The sequence below is a fragment of the Heliangelus exortis genome, chromosome 10 (genome assembly GCF_036169615.1).
Source record: "Heliangelus exortis chromosome 10, bHelExo1.hap1, whole genome shotgun sequence".
In the NCBI taxonomy this organism is placed as follows: Eukaryota; Metazoa; Chordata; class Aves; order Apodiformes; family Trochilidae; genus Heliangelus; species Heliangelus exortis.
This window is the reverse complement of record NC_092431.1, coordinates 11,957,713-11,975,511: the sequence shown is the minus strand read 5'-3', so window position 1 is coordinate 11,975,511 and position 17,799 is coordinate 11,957,713. Positions and strand designations below refer to the sequence as shown.

Below are 17,799 nucleotides of genomic sequence, written 5' to 3'. Positions count from 1 at the left end.
AAATAAAAGATTCCTTAGCAACCAAACTGACAAGGGAGCCTCAGTAACTTTCTGCCCTACAGCAGTAGCCTGATTAGAATAACGTGATTTCTGAAATGGCTCCCAGAAAATGCATCAGTCAGTCACTACTTTGCTCTGAAACCAGAAGTAAAATAGGCCCTGTCTCCCCACAACAGGCAGACTGGTTCCAAAGAACATGCACAGGTCTTGCTTAGTTTAGACTTGTAAAGAAGAAGCGACACTTGCAGTGAAAATCAATGTCTCTTTATTGCTTTATTCATACATTTAAATACTTCACAGTGGCATATATACTAAAATTGTGATTGCACACTTTGAACCAATTTTCTAGACTTCACAAACTTACCTTCAGCTTGTACAGCACATACATACTCCTTGCAGCAAATTTTCCAACACACTTGAACAGCAGAAGAGCCACAACTGCAGATGCACACCATCACAGTTAACAATACCTCAGTATGTAAGCCATATATAAGAAGAAAGCACAGCCACTTAGCTCAGAGCATTATTAAAACTGCTTCAGACTTGGTGATAGCCCAAAGATCTGAGCAGCCGAAGATCCATAAAAGCAGCACAAAGCGAGCTAGCCACCCTAACTGCATTTGTATGGAAGCAGCAGAAGTTGTTTTAGGCACCATAATCCACATTTCAGCCCCTTTATAAACGATTACATGGACTGCAGAGCATCTCACTTAGGCTCCAAGTCTGAACTTTATTTGAAAAGTGAGATTAGGACCTAGCCTAAAATAAGCTTCTGCTAGCCCTTCCTGAGAACCAGAAACATTGCTTGCAAAAGCTATCAATTCCAGAAGATTAGAAAGATCCACCCTACACTAAGAAAAAACTAAACAGTTTAGTTACAGCTACTCCTAGAATTCACAAGTGGAATCTAGCCCCATCTTCTTCTGCCATCACAACTCAAGAGCGTTTTTCCTCTGAAAAAACAAGTTTGAGCCAGTTTAATATTGCTACCGAAAACAGCTGTAAGACAGCAAACATCACTGAACACTATAATGCCCCCTAGGGGTTGCAAACTGCTCTGAAACAAAGAAATAGTATAAATTAACATCTCCATCTGCTCTGGTAATTGCAATTATGATTATTACTTACTTCAGTGAAAGATACTTATTTAAAAATACCTTCCTCCTGTACAGACATGTCTGAGAAATATGAAAACTAACACAACACCACCCAAGTCCTGCTCTGGTAATTGCAATTATGATTATTACTTACTTCAGTGAAAGATACTTATTTAAAAATACCTTCCTCCTGTACAGACATGTCTGAGAAATATGAAAACTAACACAACACCACCCAAGTCCAACTCTTCCTAATCACACTAACATATATTTAATTATGCTCTTCTGTAAAAACAACACAAACGAAACATGCCTTAAAAACACGAAGCTTCTACTTTGATTTCCCAGACCAGTCTCAGTAGTTTAGTTGCTACCCATAAATTGTTGAGTCGGCATTATTCCCGCCTAAAACCTCATCGCTAAGATCCTATCTATGTAAAACATACCCTGTCACAATTTTTTGAGGGGTCTTCAACGGAACAGATGCATCCTTTCATCTTCTGCGCTCCTAAAGAAATAAAAAAGGGAGAAGGGTAAGGAAGAACATCTTTAAAACCAGGCTCTAGCCTCATATTAAGAAAAAAAAGGGGAAAAAAAAAGAAAAAAAGAAAACCAAACAAGCAAAGACACACAAGGATAGGAGAATGCCAATACACCTCGGCCGATTTGGCCTGTTACTTGCTACAGTCAACGACTAATACCCACAAAAGGGTAAAAGATATGCCAATTAGCAAGGAACTACTCTTCCATGCCTAGGAAGGGAGACAGCCACGGGAGGCAGCTCCCATGGAGTCATGGATTACCCCCCCGCCACGTGGCGGACGCCATTTTCCCTCCCTCATCCCGGCCCTGGCCCCGCCGCCAACCAAGAACTCCCACTCGCCCCTCATCTCAATTCGTCTCACCACGGGTCCCACCTGAGGCTCGCTCCTCTCTTCTCCTCAACGGCTCCGCTTGGGCCCTGGGGAGAAAAGCCCGCCGCAGTGCCTCACATCTGGCCCCGCTTGGCCAAGGAGTGCCGCCGCTCCACCACCCGCTCTCCAACAGCACAGAGGCTCCGCGCTGCCTGCCCTCAGCCTCGAGCACGGCAGCTAACTGAGCGCTGCCGGGGCGGGGGGTGGGGCCCGGGACGCGTCACAGCCGGAAGGGGAGCGTTTTGCTGCAGCGAGGGGTGGGGGAGCGGAGCAGGGCTGGATGCGGGCAAGATTAAAAATTTGTGTTTCGGTTTTTGGTCATTTCCGGACCTCTTGGAGATTAAAGGGATTGAGGGACCCACGGAAAAGGAACTGCAGCCGCTTTCTATTTCTCTTCAGCTGGTCAAGGCACTGATGCTGCTTTTTGTATCTATGTGTGTAACTACCAACATGCATAAATGCAACTACACTGTTGTGTTATTTCATAACCGTCGCCTAAGAAAAAAGACGAGGTTGTGAAAGATGTGCAAGAAAAACGAAGTCATCCCTTTACATAAACGTGGGCAACTGTCCTTTTCCAGTCCATACCAATGCATGTGTTCAGGTAATGCTGGTCAAAATCCACACCCTCCTCACAGAATAGAACAGAACAGAGTAGAATAGAATATTTCCACTGAAAGGGTCCTAAAACAATCACCTAGTTCTACTCCCGGACCACTGAAAGGCTGTCCAGAAATGTAAACTGCTTGTCCAAATAGCTCTTGAACACTAGCAAGCTTGGCGCACTGATCACCTCTCCAGGAATCCTGTTACAGGGTTTGACCGATGCTTTCTACTGTCCAGTCTAAGCCTTGCCTAAATACCATACCTTTTACACAACAGCATCTAAATTGAAGCATTATTACAGTCACTCTTAGTGCTGGGAAGAGCAGTTTTTTAAAGGCCAGGCACAAGCTGATCTCTGGCAACAGCTGAATCTCAAAGGCACGTTTGCGTTCTCTGCGTGGGCTTACTGGGAAGATAAGGCAAGCAATTTAGGCTTTTTCAGGCAGATGCCAGTGAATTGGCACAGCCAGGGGACTGAAAATCTGACCCATCAGCCATACTGGGATAACTCTGTGTTTGGATTTTTGGTCAGATTTCAAAGAAGGTCTAGTGTAGTATGGGAAGCTTGTCTTGTGGCTCATAGTTTAGTATCCACAATTTTTTTTTTTTCAGTGGAAAAGACAAGAAATTATTTAAGGCCTATCTTTCATGTTACATGCTTTTCATCCTTTTCAGACAATGATAATGTGATACTACTTATTCAAATATATATGACTATTAGTCAGTGTTGTAGAATAATGAAACTACTGCTAGGATTGTACAAAAGTGCTAAAACAAATTAGGAGTTCTACCATGCCGTACCTGTGCTGTAACCTAAGCCTCAGCTGCACCATCTGTGTTCAAGAATTTTATTTCCAGTCTGTCACGTGCATAAAAGAACCATCTCCTGCCTTTAGCTCACAATGTTTTCCTTCCAGAATTCTAAAGCTAAAATGTATGAACTGTGTTTGTATAAAAAGTTATGCAAAAAATGTTTTTCTGTTTCGGTTTGTTGTTTAGCCAACCTAGATAGTACAAATTTCTATTCCGTTGTGAATTTGTTAAGAATTAATTTTTGTTCGGACATTCATACCATCTTTAGGGGTTTCTCCTATGAAAGGCTTTCTCATGTCTGTAGGCTTATGCATTGGCTCAACTACTGAATTCCCAAAGCAAATAATTTGAAAAAACATTGCTTATCTTAAAAATAGCAAGTTCTGGAATGACTTCTACAAAACATTAGCAATTTCTGGCACAAGAAAGAAAAAGTAAGCAGTAAGCAAAAGCAGGAAAATGGGCAGCTGCACAGAACAGTAATATTCAATCACAAAGGACGTGAGCAATGTTTTTCATTTCGGAAAACATTTCATGCTGTTCCTATACTCCTAGACTGTGTTGCTCAACGTCAAGCTGCAATTACTGCTAACAAACCTGGAAAAGGACAATTGCTAACAACACAAAAATGACTTCCACACGGCATTACATTTTCTTATCAGAGTTTATTGTTGCACTTCAGATACCATGCTACTATCAGAATCTATTAAAAAAAAAAGAACTCCAGAAAAATGTTTCCAGCAATTTTCATTCAATGTGAATGATGAGTATTGCATCTATAAACATTGAAATATCTATTTAATTTCTTCCTGAGGAAGTTTCACATTTTTAAGCAATGAAAAGGATATTATTTACAAGGTAGTCTGCAAATCATTGAAACTAATTCTTTCATCACAAGTAGAACTGGGGAAATATCACAGTAATTTCAGGAATGTTTGCTCAAATAATTAAGTGATTTCCTATCAGGCTCTGTGTTTACACACCCCCTTATGAGTGACTATGAACTTTCTGCTCATAATCACACATTGATTTTTAATGGTACAGATGTCTGCAGAAAGCAAATTTCAGAATCATATGTATAAAAATATGGGTGAAACTCACATAATCAAGCAATTATTAAAGAAATTGCTTGTTCAGTTATCTACCAGGGGGAGAGAAACTACAACTGTGTTACCAACCACAATAAAACATCTGACTTTGACTAGAAAATATAAATTTGTTGTAAGGAATCAGAAGTTTAGTATTGATAGTCTATTTCTGGATATTAAACACTGATTGCAGGTAAGCTGTGAAGAGATGAGGTTAAACTTTGTCATATAATTCATGTTGTATGACTTGCTTACTCAGCTGTACACACGTATCCTTATCATTTGGGGAATAACACATTTAACTGTTGTCTGTGTGCTTTGCTCAGACTTTTCATTCTTCACCAAGTTGACTGCACATTAAGTCATGCTATTCTTTAAAGTTTTCTGTTAGATGTAAGAAAATATTTAAATAGTCCTGGAGAAAAAAGTAAAAGTGGCTTCATACCAGGTTTTTATAAACAAGTAACAAGCAAACATCAGAAATTCCAGACTGTGAAGCTGACCATAAGTTTGCCTTTACTGCTCTGCTGTTCTTGTGTCTGAGATCAGCCTGTTTAGTGTACAAGAAGCTAATTCTGCAGTACATTTTCTAAAGATGATGGTGCTTAACAGCTCTATCTCAATAGGAGCTTGAAGTTATGTAGATTCAAGATTATGCACTTTCAGATGCAGTTTCAGGTCAAGCTACTTTGTTTACATCATTGACTCAGGTACAGGAATCCATTTATGATCTCCCTAGGAATTAACTGATTTTGTTCCCAGTTCCATCCCTTAGGAAGGAAGGATCCAAGAGAGCTCCCTCCCCCTTGCTGTTCCTCATCAAGACTTGAGAGTCACCCTGTTGGTCCTGACTGGAGGATGAGCATTGTGTTTAGCTGCCAAAACAAGCCTAGTCAAGCCAAGGCCATGCACATAGGGGCTGCTTATCCTGGCTCCCAGTGCCACATGGTGATGGCAGCTGGGCTGTTTCACCACATCACCCACACTTGCTGGAGGCTCCTTACCATACCTCATACAGGACTTCACAATCTAAGTCCACGTATCTGAGACATGTCAGCTTGTCTGTTGTACAATTTCTGGAGAGAAAATGAGACCAATGTTTGTATCCCAGTCACCATTCTGTCCTTGACTGCCCACTCATTCTCGTTCTGCAGGGGCCTTCATTTCCCAGAGAAAGAAGACAGGAAGGGAGCTCTTGGAAACAAAGAACGAAACATAATTGTGGCTGAAGCCCATACCTCCTGCACATAGGAGGCACACAATTGGTGTAAAGAGGCTCCGCTTACCATGAAAACTTAAGGGCATTTGATAGTGCCCAAGGTTTTTCTTATTTTTTTAAATTCTATAATTTCAGCTCTGAAGAACCTGGAGTATGTGAAGCAGCAGTGCACAAAACAGGAGCTTTGTGCAATCCCTTCAGATTTAAAAAAAAAAATGTTTGAGTGATATTACATCAGGTTATATCAATGGTAAAATCCTTCATGCCACGATGAAAATGACAGGCATTTTCTCCAGCTATTCAATTTAGTTGCAACAAATCCATACAGGTGCTTGCAGGATGCATGAGCTGTCCAAAGCATGCAGAGTATTTGCTTTTACAGATATTCAGAATCCAGAGTGTTTCTTCTATCAAATAAGAAATATTTTAATACAAATCTGCTTTTGGGATGAAACCATAAGACAGTGAATATTTAAAGTGAAATGAAAACTCTCATTCTGTCTAATAAATAATAAAGATGTTCTTCTCATAAAATGTCTACTCTAGTAGGTCCTCATCATTACTCATGCATATTCCCTTAGCAAAAATGTGCTACGTAAAGAGTATTGTTATATACAGCAAATTTGTCTAGATTTTTTCTTTACCAGACTATCAAAACCAGGTATTACATAGACAAAATCAATAAATAATAAAGTTTACCAGTTAGAAGTACAGTGAGGACCTCAACATCTGTTTTCTATTTAGGGAGTAACACACTGGTTTCCATTCCATTACCTTGAAAGTTAAATTATATCATTGCATAAATGTTGTAAACCAGCACTGAGACATATAGTTTTTCCACCATTTGATGCAAGTTTTTAATGATTCACCCTAAAAAAATTATAATAACATTATAGAGCTACTGTAAAAAGCACTGCATTTAGTGCTGTAGTTCTAATTTGTTTTCATTACCTCTTCCTGCCTTGAGAAGCATGCAGAGCCAAGGTTCAGTGGAAAAGCCATTAAGGCCATACTCAGCTGAAGTTTTCATTGATCTTTGTTCTCAAGTTGTATGCACTGTTGATTAGATTTTATATCTCAGCTGATGCATTGTGATAAGTATCATTGAAATGCATCACATAAATGTAAAGCTGGATATTTGTGTTTTACATGATTATTGTGTAATTTTGATGATGCAATACATAAAGCATAGACTGGAGGCAAATAAATAAAGGGAAAAAAAAAAGTTGTACAAATTAAGGCAACCTAAGCATAAGACCTGTTTCAGTTCTTTACAAGGTTTTAATTCATTTCAGTGGGGTCACTCCTCATTCACAGCAATGTAAGTCCAGAATGCAGTATCTGGATCTGCTGCTCATAGAATCATAGAAGCATTTTGGTTGGAAAAGACGTTTAAGATCATGGGCTCCTAACTCTACCAAGTCCAGAGCTAAGCCATGCCCCTCAGCACCACCTCTACATGTCTTCTAAACACCTCCAGGGAAGATGAAAGCCAGGAGTGAAAGCCTGTTCATAGAATGACCTCAGTTTGGTTCACAATTGTTGAAGTATAATACTGCTCATGAGGATTACACTGCAACTTTTGTGCATCACATGTCCAATTAAACTTCTCTTCAGATAATGGCTGTATTCTGCTTTCTGCTATTTCAGTCAGTACAAGATCAGACACAGTAGTTAAGGACAAATAATTGAACCAGCCCATACCACACTGTAAGGGTTGTTGTTACAGGGTATAATAATAGGTGAGGTTTATGTGTGTGTTTGCATTTCTTCTACACTGCTTTTGCCTGTAGCTTCTAGATTTTGCTCTGTAGATTTTCTTCCTGTGCACAGCTAAATCACAACTGTAATTCTCATCCTTGTTAGTATATACTTTGGGGATTAGCAAGCTGATTCCAAAGGCAGAAATACACTTGGAATTTTGGCTACATTAGGTTTTCTTATTTTATGCAAGACAAGAATCAAAGAGTAAGAAAAACTGTCAGAGGTCTAACAATGAGCTACTAAACCTACATGAGACAATACTTTTAAACTGATACATAAAAATGTAAATATTTACCGTGTTACTGGACAGGTGATTTATCTCTGAAGCTTATACCAGTTGCAAGTAACTTTCACATATGTGCACAGTAGTCCACAGGGCCAGAAATGCTTATAAGAAAGATTTGGCCATCCGGAGCTCTAAGAAACACATGTATTTTTCACAATCCACATGCCAGCACATGGAATTAATTTTTATCTTTTACAATTTCTGTGAAGAGGTATATCTTACAAGACCTTTTGGTAGCTACTGGAGACGTTCAATATGATGACTAAAGGGTTTAAGGGAGATTTCAAAAAGCTTGTTTTATAAATGCTATCTTACTTTCTGTAGCTCTTGTCTCAGCCATGATGGCAGAGGTTGTCCCAATTTGTGTAGGAGTTTTGACAGTTCCACATTGTGATCTCTGTAGTAGCTTGACAGAAAAGCCCTGCACTGATGAATACAAAAGAAGGTATTTTTATTTAGTAAAATGCTGTACTGCAGTTGCTATGAATTTTAGGTTTCAGAATTTGTATTACTTGTGTCAAAACTTTATATTCTCTTATGCAATTTGTATTGTTTTATGCTATCTACTGCATGCAAGTTCAAACTATTCATTTAGGAGCTGAACTGTAAAGGGTAAGTTCAAGTGACAGAAAGATTGTTCAAAATGAGCAATGAAGTCAAAGCAAAGAATCTGATTCTACTCTTAGAATCTACTCTATTCTTGTAAATTAAGAAATGCATTGAAGCTGATGTAGGTACTTTGAACTTATTGCGGTGTGATTGCAAGCAAAGCTTCTGAAATACCTTAGTGTGTAGGACTTTACTGTATGAGTAGGAGTATTGTATGAGTAACCCCATTTTGAGAAATATTGAGTTGAAAAATACAACAATGAACACATTCTTGCCTTATCTCTGGACAAAATTCTTCACCCATTAATTTTTTTTTTATAATTCTATTGATGTAAAGGTAATTATAATTTAAGTAATGTAAAGAAAAATATCCCATCTTAACACTTTAATACTTACTACTATTCAAACTCTGACATTTTATTTGCATCTTAATCAGGCTAAATGAAATGGGAATGAATACAGGACAGAATAAGCATAAAAATTACAGCCAGACCAGGAAACTAAACTGCCCTTGAGTACAGGCTGCAGCATTTGATCTGATGAAAATTTCTTCACTTAAGCATTATTCTGGGGAAAGTATTTATTACATTCACAGAATCAGAACCTAACCTCTCTTAAAACTGGATTATATGGGAGTCCCCAGGGCTTGTCATGGTCCAGCTACCCTCAAAGACAAGGGAACAGACACAAATACATATATCTGATCATGGCTGAGAAAAAAAAAAATGCACTGTGGAGCCTCTGCTGTTTAAGTCACCTAGGTAAAGGGGGTTGGTTTACAGGAGAATTTCAGGGGTGCCAAGTTTATTTTTCTAAGGGATGCCATGTTTTAACAGTTGGGTTTTTTTCATGACTTTTTTTTCCACATTTGAAATAAAGAAATGAAAAGGCTATGCACGCCACAGCTATCTTAAATATTTCATTTGTAGGGACAGGTCAATTAATGTCTATCCAATTTTGTCTTCTTTCCCTTCTTATGATTTTGCCTGGGTGATGTCCCATATATGGCAACTGAATCCCTCTATAATGCCAATGAGAATAATGGTTTACCTCGGAATCCATAGGAGGGTATTTTCTACCTTTGCTCTTCCCAAGACACTTTGTTTTCCCTTCTTCCAGGAGCTGACACCAGAAACCTTTATGTGAGTCGAACCTGAAACAAGTATTTTGCAGTGTAAAGGCTGGGAGACTGCAAGGAGGATGCATCTCTCACCATCAGACAGATGACACAAAAGAGGAAACCTAAGGTTATCAGTTCTTTTGAAGGGCAACCAAGTTTAAACTCCAGAATCCAAAGGATTCGTGTACGTCCGTGTACAGACTGATTTTGTTACATTGCTGACTGATACTGTCAGATCTGTCTTGCAGCTAATACAAAAAATAAACTAATTCTGTTTCCATTCTGTTTAAGCATGTCAGCATTCCATGTTCCAGTTATGGAAATAAAAGTCCTTTACATTCACACAAATAAATATGCAATTCTTACACAGCAATACTTTATCCATTTGCCTACTACTTTAACAGTCAAGCTCCACAACAAGTGAGTCTGGATGATTCACAGAAAATCTAATCCTGAATCTTTGCAGACAGCTCAAAGGAAAAGTATGAGAGGCTTTATTTTGCAGTGAGCTTACTTACAGACTAACTGGTATTTTAGGAGCGTAGGAATAAAGTCATTACTATGTGAACTCACGTTAGGGCTTCTGAGTAATTATAGTGAGGAGAAACGCCCAGAAATTTCTGTACTTCGTCCATTACAGTAGATGGGTCAGTTCTCAGCTGCTGTCCATCAATAATTAGCAACTACAACAAATAAAATAAATAAAAATTTAATTTGGAATTCAGTATTTCAGGTTTCATACTGAACCTTGCACCTCTGTCAAGCTTATTCATTATATGGAGAGTACTGCCCCAGAGAACAATAATTGGTCCAGTTTCAATTGTCATACTCAGTAATGACTTCGAAGCAGGGCAAATGGCATGTTAATTAAATCTGAAAGGATAGTAAATTGGGAGCTGTTGTGATAGCAGAGAAATATCAGTGAAGCATCTAGAAAGATAAGTAATATTGGAAATTGAGTGAGATTTGTCTAGCCAACAAAAAAGTACTAATGTCTGGAGACATAACCTGTAATTCACATGGGCACAAACATATACATGTTACAGTAATGTTGAAAAGCTTGTCACAGGAGGTGACCAGAACAAGAGAAACCAGTAGATATATGTTAGGTGAAATGCCTTATTTCTAAACCCCTACAACAATATGTAATTAAATGAAAAAAACTTGAGAATATAAATAAAGTCAGATGTTTTGAGGACCCTAAGTTAGGAATGTAGATACGGAAAGTGCAACACATCTCTAAGAAAGCCAGGTACTGGTAGATATTTTCTTTTTTTTCAAGTGCTTGACCACATACACAGTCTCAGACAGGACCACCCTCACCCTACAGATGAGGAAAAGGATGTTACCTGAGAATGCTTTTAAATGTGCTATCATGCCCGAATGAACCACTGGTTCTTCAGTGTCAATGCGGGATGTAAAATCTGGCAAGAATCTGTATGACAATGCATATACTTCAATATTCATGGATTACTCTTGGAGAAAAGCTAATGAAAACATAATATAGAGAATTTCATACGCATGTCATGATATTACAGTATTGTGTATCTCATGAAGTCTGCAAGGCTGGCCCATGAGAGAATATGTGGAGAATAACACCAGCTAGATATATCAGAGCTTCCTTGGCACACGCTGGGAAAACAGAAGGTGCAGACTCCAGCCAACTTGTTTCACTTAAGTGAGCCCCGGATAAACAGAAGGTTCAGGTCGCAGCCAACCTCCCTGAATGAAAGCAATCTTTAAATGTTGGGTAGGGAGCAGTGCCAGACACTCCAGAAATAAATCTACAAAGGAAAAACTGATCCTGTGACATTTTCTGCCTAAACTTGTATATTGCATGATGCTTAGGGCTTACGGTGTATGTCTTTCAAGTCTTGATCTTATGCAGGCCGAGAAGAAGGCTAATGATTTGCATGTTACACACTAGCAGAAACTCGTAGGGATATAAAATTTTCAGGTTGCTTATGTGAAAATTTGTACTGAAACCTATGGGGCCATAAACACACACCCTTTGAGGCTCAGAGGCTGGTCCTAAAAAAAAAAACAAACATATTGAAGATTCAGGGTCACTAACAGTTACTAAATACAGGCTATTTTGAACACCAAAGTGTCAAACTGTTCCAGTGCAGGAACAAGTCTCAGTGGAGGCTGTGATATGGGGATGCACTGCTATGGACAGCAACGTGTGAGGAATTTCCAAACACAAATCATGCAAGAGAGACACAGTGATTTGACAGTTACAGAAAAATCATGTTACATAAAACACAAACTGCTACCTAAAAAAAAATCAGAGACAGTGTTCTGGTCTCAAGATGAAATGACAGCATAACTGGGATCTATGTTGCCAAACTCTCTCCTGCAAAACCAAACTGTATTTGTCCAAACTCCCCAGTGCTAATGGGTTTTGTTATCTTTCTAACTGTGCTCTGGAACTGCTTGGCAAGATTCTTTTTGCTACAAGTTCAAACTTTTCCAGAAGTGTGTTAAAAATCAAGTGGTACAGTCAGCAGTGAGACAGCAAGTGAACTCTTGCACAGCTTTATTTTCTGCTACAGTCGCAGCCTAGGGAAGCTGACAAAGAGGGAAATTACTGTAGAAAGGGATCAGGAAGTGTGTGAAGTCACTGATATACTTAAATGTTATGGTGTAACAAATCCACTAGATCACATCTAATCCCCATTTCAGATGGAAATGGTATTCTTCCCACCCCACAATGTGCAGACATGAAAACTCTTCTCAGTGCAGGCAGGGAGGGTAATATCCCAGATGACTTCCCTTGATGCTAGCTGATACTTGCTACCACACAGAGTAGACAAAAATATTGTTGAGCCACTTCCTATTATTCTCCTTCAATTTTTCTTTTGGAAACACTGATGGGCCATCTGACATTAAAGAGACCACAAAATCACTTCATGCCTGCTTCTCTTTTTCTCAACATTTCTGACAAAAAGCCAGACAGAGAAATGAAGCATGAGCAAATTAAAAACATCTGTAAATTAAAGATAGTTCAGGGTACACGAAACTTCAAGGAGCAGCACTTCAAGGAGGTTTCTTGATCTTCCAGATTACTGTTCTGATTTGTTGTACAGAGAAGCGCCCAGCTGGAAGGTTCTAAGACATGTCAACCAACAACTAAGAACACGGCTATGGATAATCATAGTCAATGTCTTAAAGCATTATGTATTTAGGATGCCCGTGAGAATCAGCATTCAGTATGCAAGACTTACAAAAGTAACCTTTTAGGATATTAAACATATAAGATTAGGATGTTCCAGTCTTATTCACCTGATAAGGCGGAAAGTGAGTTAGCCATCTTTCAATATGGGTAGCATACCATCCAGGTGCTAAGCATCTCTTTTGGAGAGCTCTAAGCTCAGATGGGGCTCGAGGTCCAGCTGTGATCACCTGATAGAAGCTGAATTTTAGAGCTGCAGGATCTTCATGTGATCGCTGATGCTGCAAAATACATAACATTGCTAGAATTTTACAGATCACAAAAGTTGGAAAATAAGCACAAAACATGTCACAGAAGTTCTAAGAACTTTTTTCTCTTTGGAATTTTTTTTTAATTTTTTATACCTTTATTTTGCCACATTCAAGTTGAAATCCATGGACCAGTGTAGCAAAAATTTCTCAGTCTATCTTGTATTTTGAGCATGCACTAGTAACTGTGTCTATAATTTTTTAATGTGCTGCTTACATATATTAATCAAGGAAAGTATCCTTTTACATGCTTATATCACACACTTTTTAAAAGGTGGTTTCTGGTATTTTAGCCTTCAAAAGATTTTTCATGCTTACATTGACAGCTACCTGAGCCTATGGGTAATCATATATGGTGCACTGACTGACAAAAAAAACTTGTATTATCCAAACCCTTTAATACATGTACACTGAAAGAATACCAGGGGAAGATTCAAGGTGGAAACCTTGATTTGTGCCTGCCCATGTTCTTCCTACCTGATACCAGGAATATGCCCGATCAGATGGGTCAATGAGGATAGTGATGATCTTGGCTTTGGGGATGAGGGAAGCAGCTCGCTTAGGAGCTTCCTCAGAATGGAAATAGTTGGCACTTTTCTCAAAAAGGAAGTCAGTGGTGACATTAGAAGGCATAGGGAAGAAGTCCATGTACCTAGGAAAGCAACATAATTCTCAGAATTACTTAGAATCACACAGAGGGTGACAAATTGGTTAAGTATATTTGATTCTAGAATAATCAACTGAAATAGCAGCCTAATTGCCAAATAAAAGCAAACAAAAGTTTTCACTGTATTTTTTATCATATTTTGCTTGGTACTAGCTTTCTTACTACATATTTGTAGTGAGTTGTAGATATTTTTTGTTAACTGGATGAAAATGTTGCAAATATCATGTATTTTCTTAATCCTGGTGATTTCTCACTTTCCAATCAGAACAAACTCATGCCAAAATTAAAACTAGAAAGTGAGTTTTCCAAATTTGTCCTTTTGCTGATGTAAGTTACAGTGCAATACCATAAGAAAAAGATAGTACTGGAATTGCTTTTACTCAAAAGAGAAAAGAGCTCACTTATGTGGGGAAGATGCACTGAAAAAATTCCTCACAGCTTCATCAGTCAACGGGTCTCTAAGCAGTGACACCATTTTTCACTTATTGTTCTAAGAGTTACAACATGGGATGTATTCTTTTTAGATTTCTTTGTGAGTTTCATCATCTGTTATGAAGTTGAAGTTAATTTCTAGCAATTTCCTGTGTCACATACAGACTTCTTTATCCAGGGTTCTCAGACCACTTTACTATACTGCTGGGGGAAAGAATGAATAGGACAGGTTGGCCGTCCTGATTTTCAGTTAAACTTTGTGTTGTTAAAATAAATGCCATTTAATATAACCTCTTCTGAAGATCGTGCTTAAGGACTGAATTTTCTTCCCGTGCTTAGATTTTGTTCTATTAACAGCACTGAGCTACTTGTAGTAAAAATTATGTGCTTTCTGGCTTTGAAATTGTGACCACTGTAGCCAAGGCCAGAAAACTCAAGAAGATAAAAGTCACTGATGAACATGCAGTTTTCTTTCAGGACAGTGATCTTACAAAATGATGATTATGATGATAATGATTATCACACAGACACTGAATACAAGATACTTTGAGAAAAGGAAGGAATCTACAGTGGTTTAAATGAACTGAACTCTGTGAGATGATTCTGAGAAGTTAATACTTATGAGCAACTTCTATTTATACATAAGCAAAGTTAGCTGATCTTTTAGGTAGCTTCGCAAATTTGAACAAAGTTGATGGGGTGACAGTGCAAAATGGTAGAGATTGGAGAAGGTGGGGATATCAAGGGGTTATAAAGTTTAGGCTCAGCATTTCTGCTGAACACAGATTGCAGTTTTGCTTAGTACCTCCTTCATGAGGCAATAAAGTCACCAAGATCTAAGCTGAGAAGGCTTTATAGAAACTTGTCTAAGAAATCTATCACAATGCTTACATTAAGAAATGGACATGTCCATTTAGACTTCTTAATTTCAAACACTGAAAGATCAGTTCTCATCTTGCTATTCTGTTATCTCTACTGGGAGACTGCAATATATATCTACACCACTTTCAAGATGGCAGCACTAAGGTTGCTGAGGGCTGAAAGCAGCCTTGTCTGTTTTTTTCATTTAGACCTACTGGTCTAAATGAAAGCTGGGATGAAAACTAAGTCTGAGTTAGCTCTGGGAAAAAGCTGTATCTCCACAAATGTACAAGAAATGGAACTGATTGTTATTTGCGAATACTCTTGCCTTGCAAGAATCCTAGCCAATTAATGGTCTAATGAGGACAGATCTTATATCTAATTACCATTTGGTAAACTCGTTACATGCCTACATTAAAATATGTTATTAGGCTGACAGTCTGAGAGATTCATTTGGCAGACAGAATGCAAAGCAAAGAGTTAAGCAACTAACACAGAGGGTAGTTCTGAGTATCCAAGTCTTATCTTTGAGAACTTAGCAGGGGTGAGTGGTGCATGTAATGCAGGGGTACAAATAGCCAAACAGGTTCTGTAGAGGCAGAATCTGTCAAAAGGATATACCTGGTATAGGATGACCTCTGTGAGCTTTATGCACTAGTGCTGTGTTAAAATGAAGGTAATTTGGCACATTCATAGAGTGACAGAATGGTTAGGGTTGGAAGGGAACTTAAAGATCATCTAGTTCCAACACCTCTGCATGGGCAGGGACACCTCCCACTAAATCAGATTGCTCAAGGCCCCACCCAACATGGCCTCGAAAAGGCCTCTACCTGTAATGTGTAGCAGGCTAATTGTATTTGCCTGTTAGGGAAGTGGATACAGCAGGAGGAATGAGAGAGGCAGCAAAGTGGTCTAAAAGCAACTTGAAAACATTGATTTTGTGGAAGAACTGGCTCAGCGTATCTAGGCTGTCTCTATTAGTGTAGCCCTGCTATGCTTGCTTGCATGTCATCATCACTGACTTCAAGTGTCTCCACAGCTTTATGATTTCCAATCGTTCGGCCAGCATCTTTCCATTGGTAATAAGTGGCTGACTCACCACACTTTGTAATAAGAATTTGCTGTAAGAACTAAATTACTTTAAAAGAAATTGGATCTGAAGTATCTGTGCTAAGATCATATAACAGTGTTCACCCAGTCAGTTTTATAGATGAATACAAAGTCAAAGGCAACAAAACCAGCTTCCCTTCAACTAGGGAAAAAAAAAAAGACAAAATATCAGTAATCTCTAGTGCTCCCCAGCCACTGCAGCATGTTACTGTTTTTAATCCTGTAACGCTTTATATTGGAGCACTTTCTGAAAGCAACAGACATCAAGAGTGACCTAGTGGGTGTAGATATGTCTAGTGATATGGTATGTAGTAGTGATATGGCTACTACTATGGTAGCCATAGTGAACATGGCAGCAGTGACACATACTCTTTTTTAGCACCAGTTAGTAGCACTATCGAGACAATAATATTCTCCTAATTACCTGATCTTAGAAAAACATTTTTAGAGCCTTTCCCTGCTCCCCTTTATCCCCTGATTGTTATTTATAAAGGAAAAAATGCCTCTCCCTGATATTCCCTTTTTTTCTCTTAATAAGTCAGATTTCCAAGAGGAATATTTTTTTTGCCTCCATATTTTCAAGAAACCACAATTACTGTCTCAATTACAAAGGCATGTGTGATGAGAAATACGTGTTTTGTTACTGTTTTGAATATATAAATATATTTTAATTTACAAGAGCACCTCACAAAAGTTAGTGTATTTATTGTATTCTGTAGTAAGATTGTTGCATTTATCTATCCCTTTAGAAAGACAACAAAGGTTATTTTTTAATCTCACTCTCTATATAAACAGTCACCATTACCAACAGTAATGCCATTTTTTTAATTGTTCACAATATGTAAATTTTATATTTATACTAATAACCCATCTTACCAATCAATCCCCCTGTGGTAGTTATTTCTATTAAAGAACTGTACCTCCTCAAAGGTTTTTGGGCTGGGGGAGTTACTAATGATGGAAGGATGCATGATCAGGAACAAATACAAGGCTGTGGTACCTGCAAGTAGGATAAAAATCCAAGATTAAAAAAAATACACATACACACATTTTGGGAGGTCATAACTGCAGAGTGACTAAATCAGCTTTATTCAATTTCATTTTAGTGAGGGGATGCTGATTTATGTCACCTAAGAATCTGTGCTTTCTGTGCTTTTAAATTTGAAGACATTTAAAGAAATGTTACCTCAGGAACCAGTGTCAGTATCAGCACCTGTTTTTCACACTTTTAAAAACTGTGTTTTAAAAATGAGTATTGGATTTCATAACATTTTCACAAAAGAAATTTAAGTCTTGCATTCAGTAGCTATCACAGACTGGTAAAGATGGAAGGAAGCACATATACAATTTTCTGATTACAGACAAGAAAATTAACTGTTAAGTTAATTTATGAACTAATGCATGCTTGCAATTCAAACTGTCCATTATGAAGTTCTTGACTTGAAATAAATGGCATGAAATAACAAGCTTCTATAAAAATGTCACATGCAAGACAGCAGAAAACTTGCAGTGAAGAATACACCATTTGAAAAATGGCTGTCCTTTCCTCCTCCTTTTGACATCTTGTCAGTCTTGTTGATCTCTTTATCAATGTGTTACTCATTTTGACATAAAGCCAAAAAATATGCCACACAGCTGAACTCTGCATTTTCAATATGTGTAACTTACATTATTAAACTATATTTGGATGATATCTGAAAATAAAGAAGTGCTATTAGATGATCAAGATA

At 38.2% G+C, this 17,799-nt stretch overlaps 1 protein-coding gene, 1 long non-coding RNA gene and 1 other non-coding gene across 6 annotated transcripts in view; all 3 read right to left on the bottom strand.

Moving 5' to 3' along the window:
• Positions 1 to 250: 250 nt before the first annotated feature.
• LOC139800451 (uncharacterized) lies at positions 251 to 2,231 on the bottom strand. The gene is made up of 3 exons (XR_011727754.1): positions 2,015 to 2,231; positions 1,544 to 1,605; positions 251 to 953 (listed from the first exon to the last, which is right to left on the bottom strand). It is a non-coding gene; the product is annotated as an uncharacterized lncRNA (long non-coding RNA).
• LOC139800635 (small nucleolar RNA SNORA24) lies at positions 1,767 to 1,897 on the bottom strand. The gene has a single exon (XR_011727849.1). It is a non-coding gene; the product is annotated as a small nucleolar RNA SNORA24 (small nucleolar RNA).
• Positions 2,232 to 4,075: 1,844 nt separating the features above from the next.
• LOC139800449 (bifunctional heparan sulfate N-deacetylase/N-sulfotransferase 3) overlaps positions 4,076 to 17,799 on the bottom strand; it is a 65,859-nt gene continuing 52,135 nt past the window's right edge. For 2 of the 4 annotated variants that reach the window (XM_071753491.1, XM_071753492.1), the window contains exons 9-15: positions 16,946 to 17,069; positions 13,477 to 13,651; positions 12,802 to 12,972; positions 10,090 to 10,199; positions 9,447 to 9,549; positions 8,103 to 8,213; positions 4,076 to 6,793 (exon numbers count right to left, since the gene is read on the bottom strand). In XM_071753491.1, the coding sequence (XP_071609592.1) occupies positions 6,764 to 6,793; positions 8,103 to 8,213; positions 9,447 to 9,549; positions 10,090 to 10,199; positions 12,802 to 12,972; positions 13,477 to 13,651; positions 16,946 to 17,069 (824 nt within the window). In that variant the 3' untranslated portion in view covers positions 4,076 to 6,763. Of the gene's footprint in view, positions 6,794 to 8,102; positions 8,214 to 9,446; positions 9,550 to 10,089; positions 10,200 to 12,801; positions 12,993 to 13,476; positions 13,652 to 16,945; positions 17,070 to 17,799 lie in introns of those variants that run through there. The other 2 variants (XR_011727753.1, XM_071753493.1) reach the window with 2 other exon arrangements.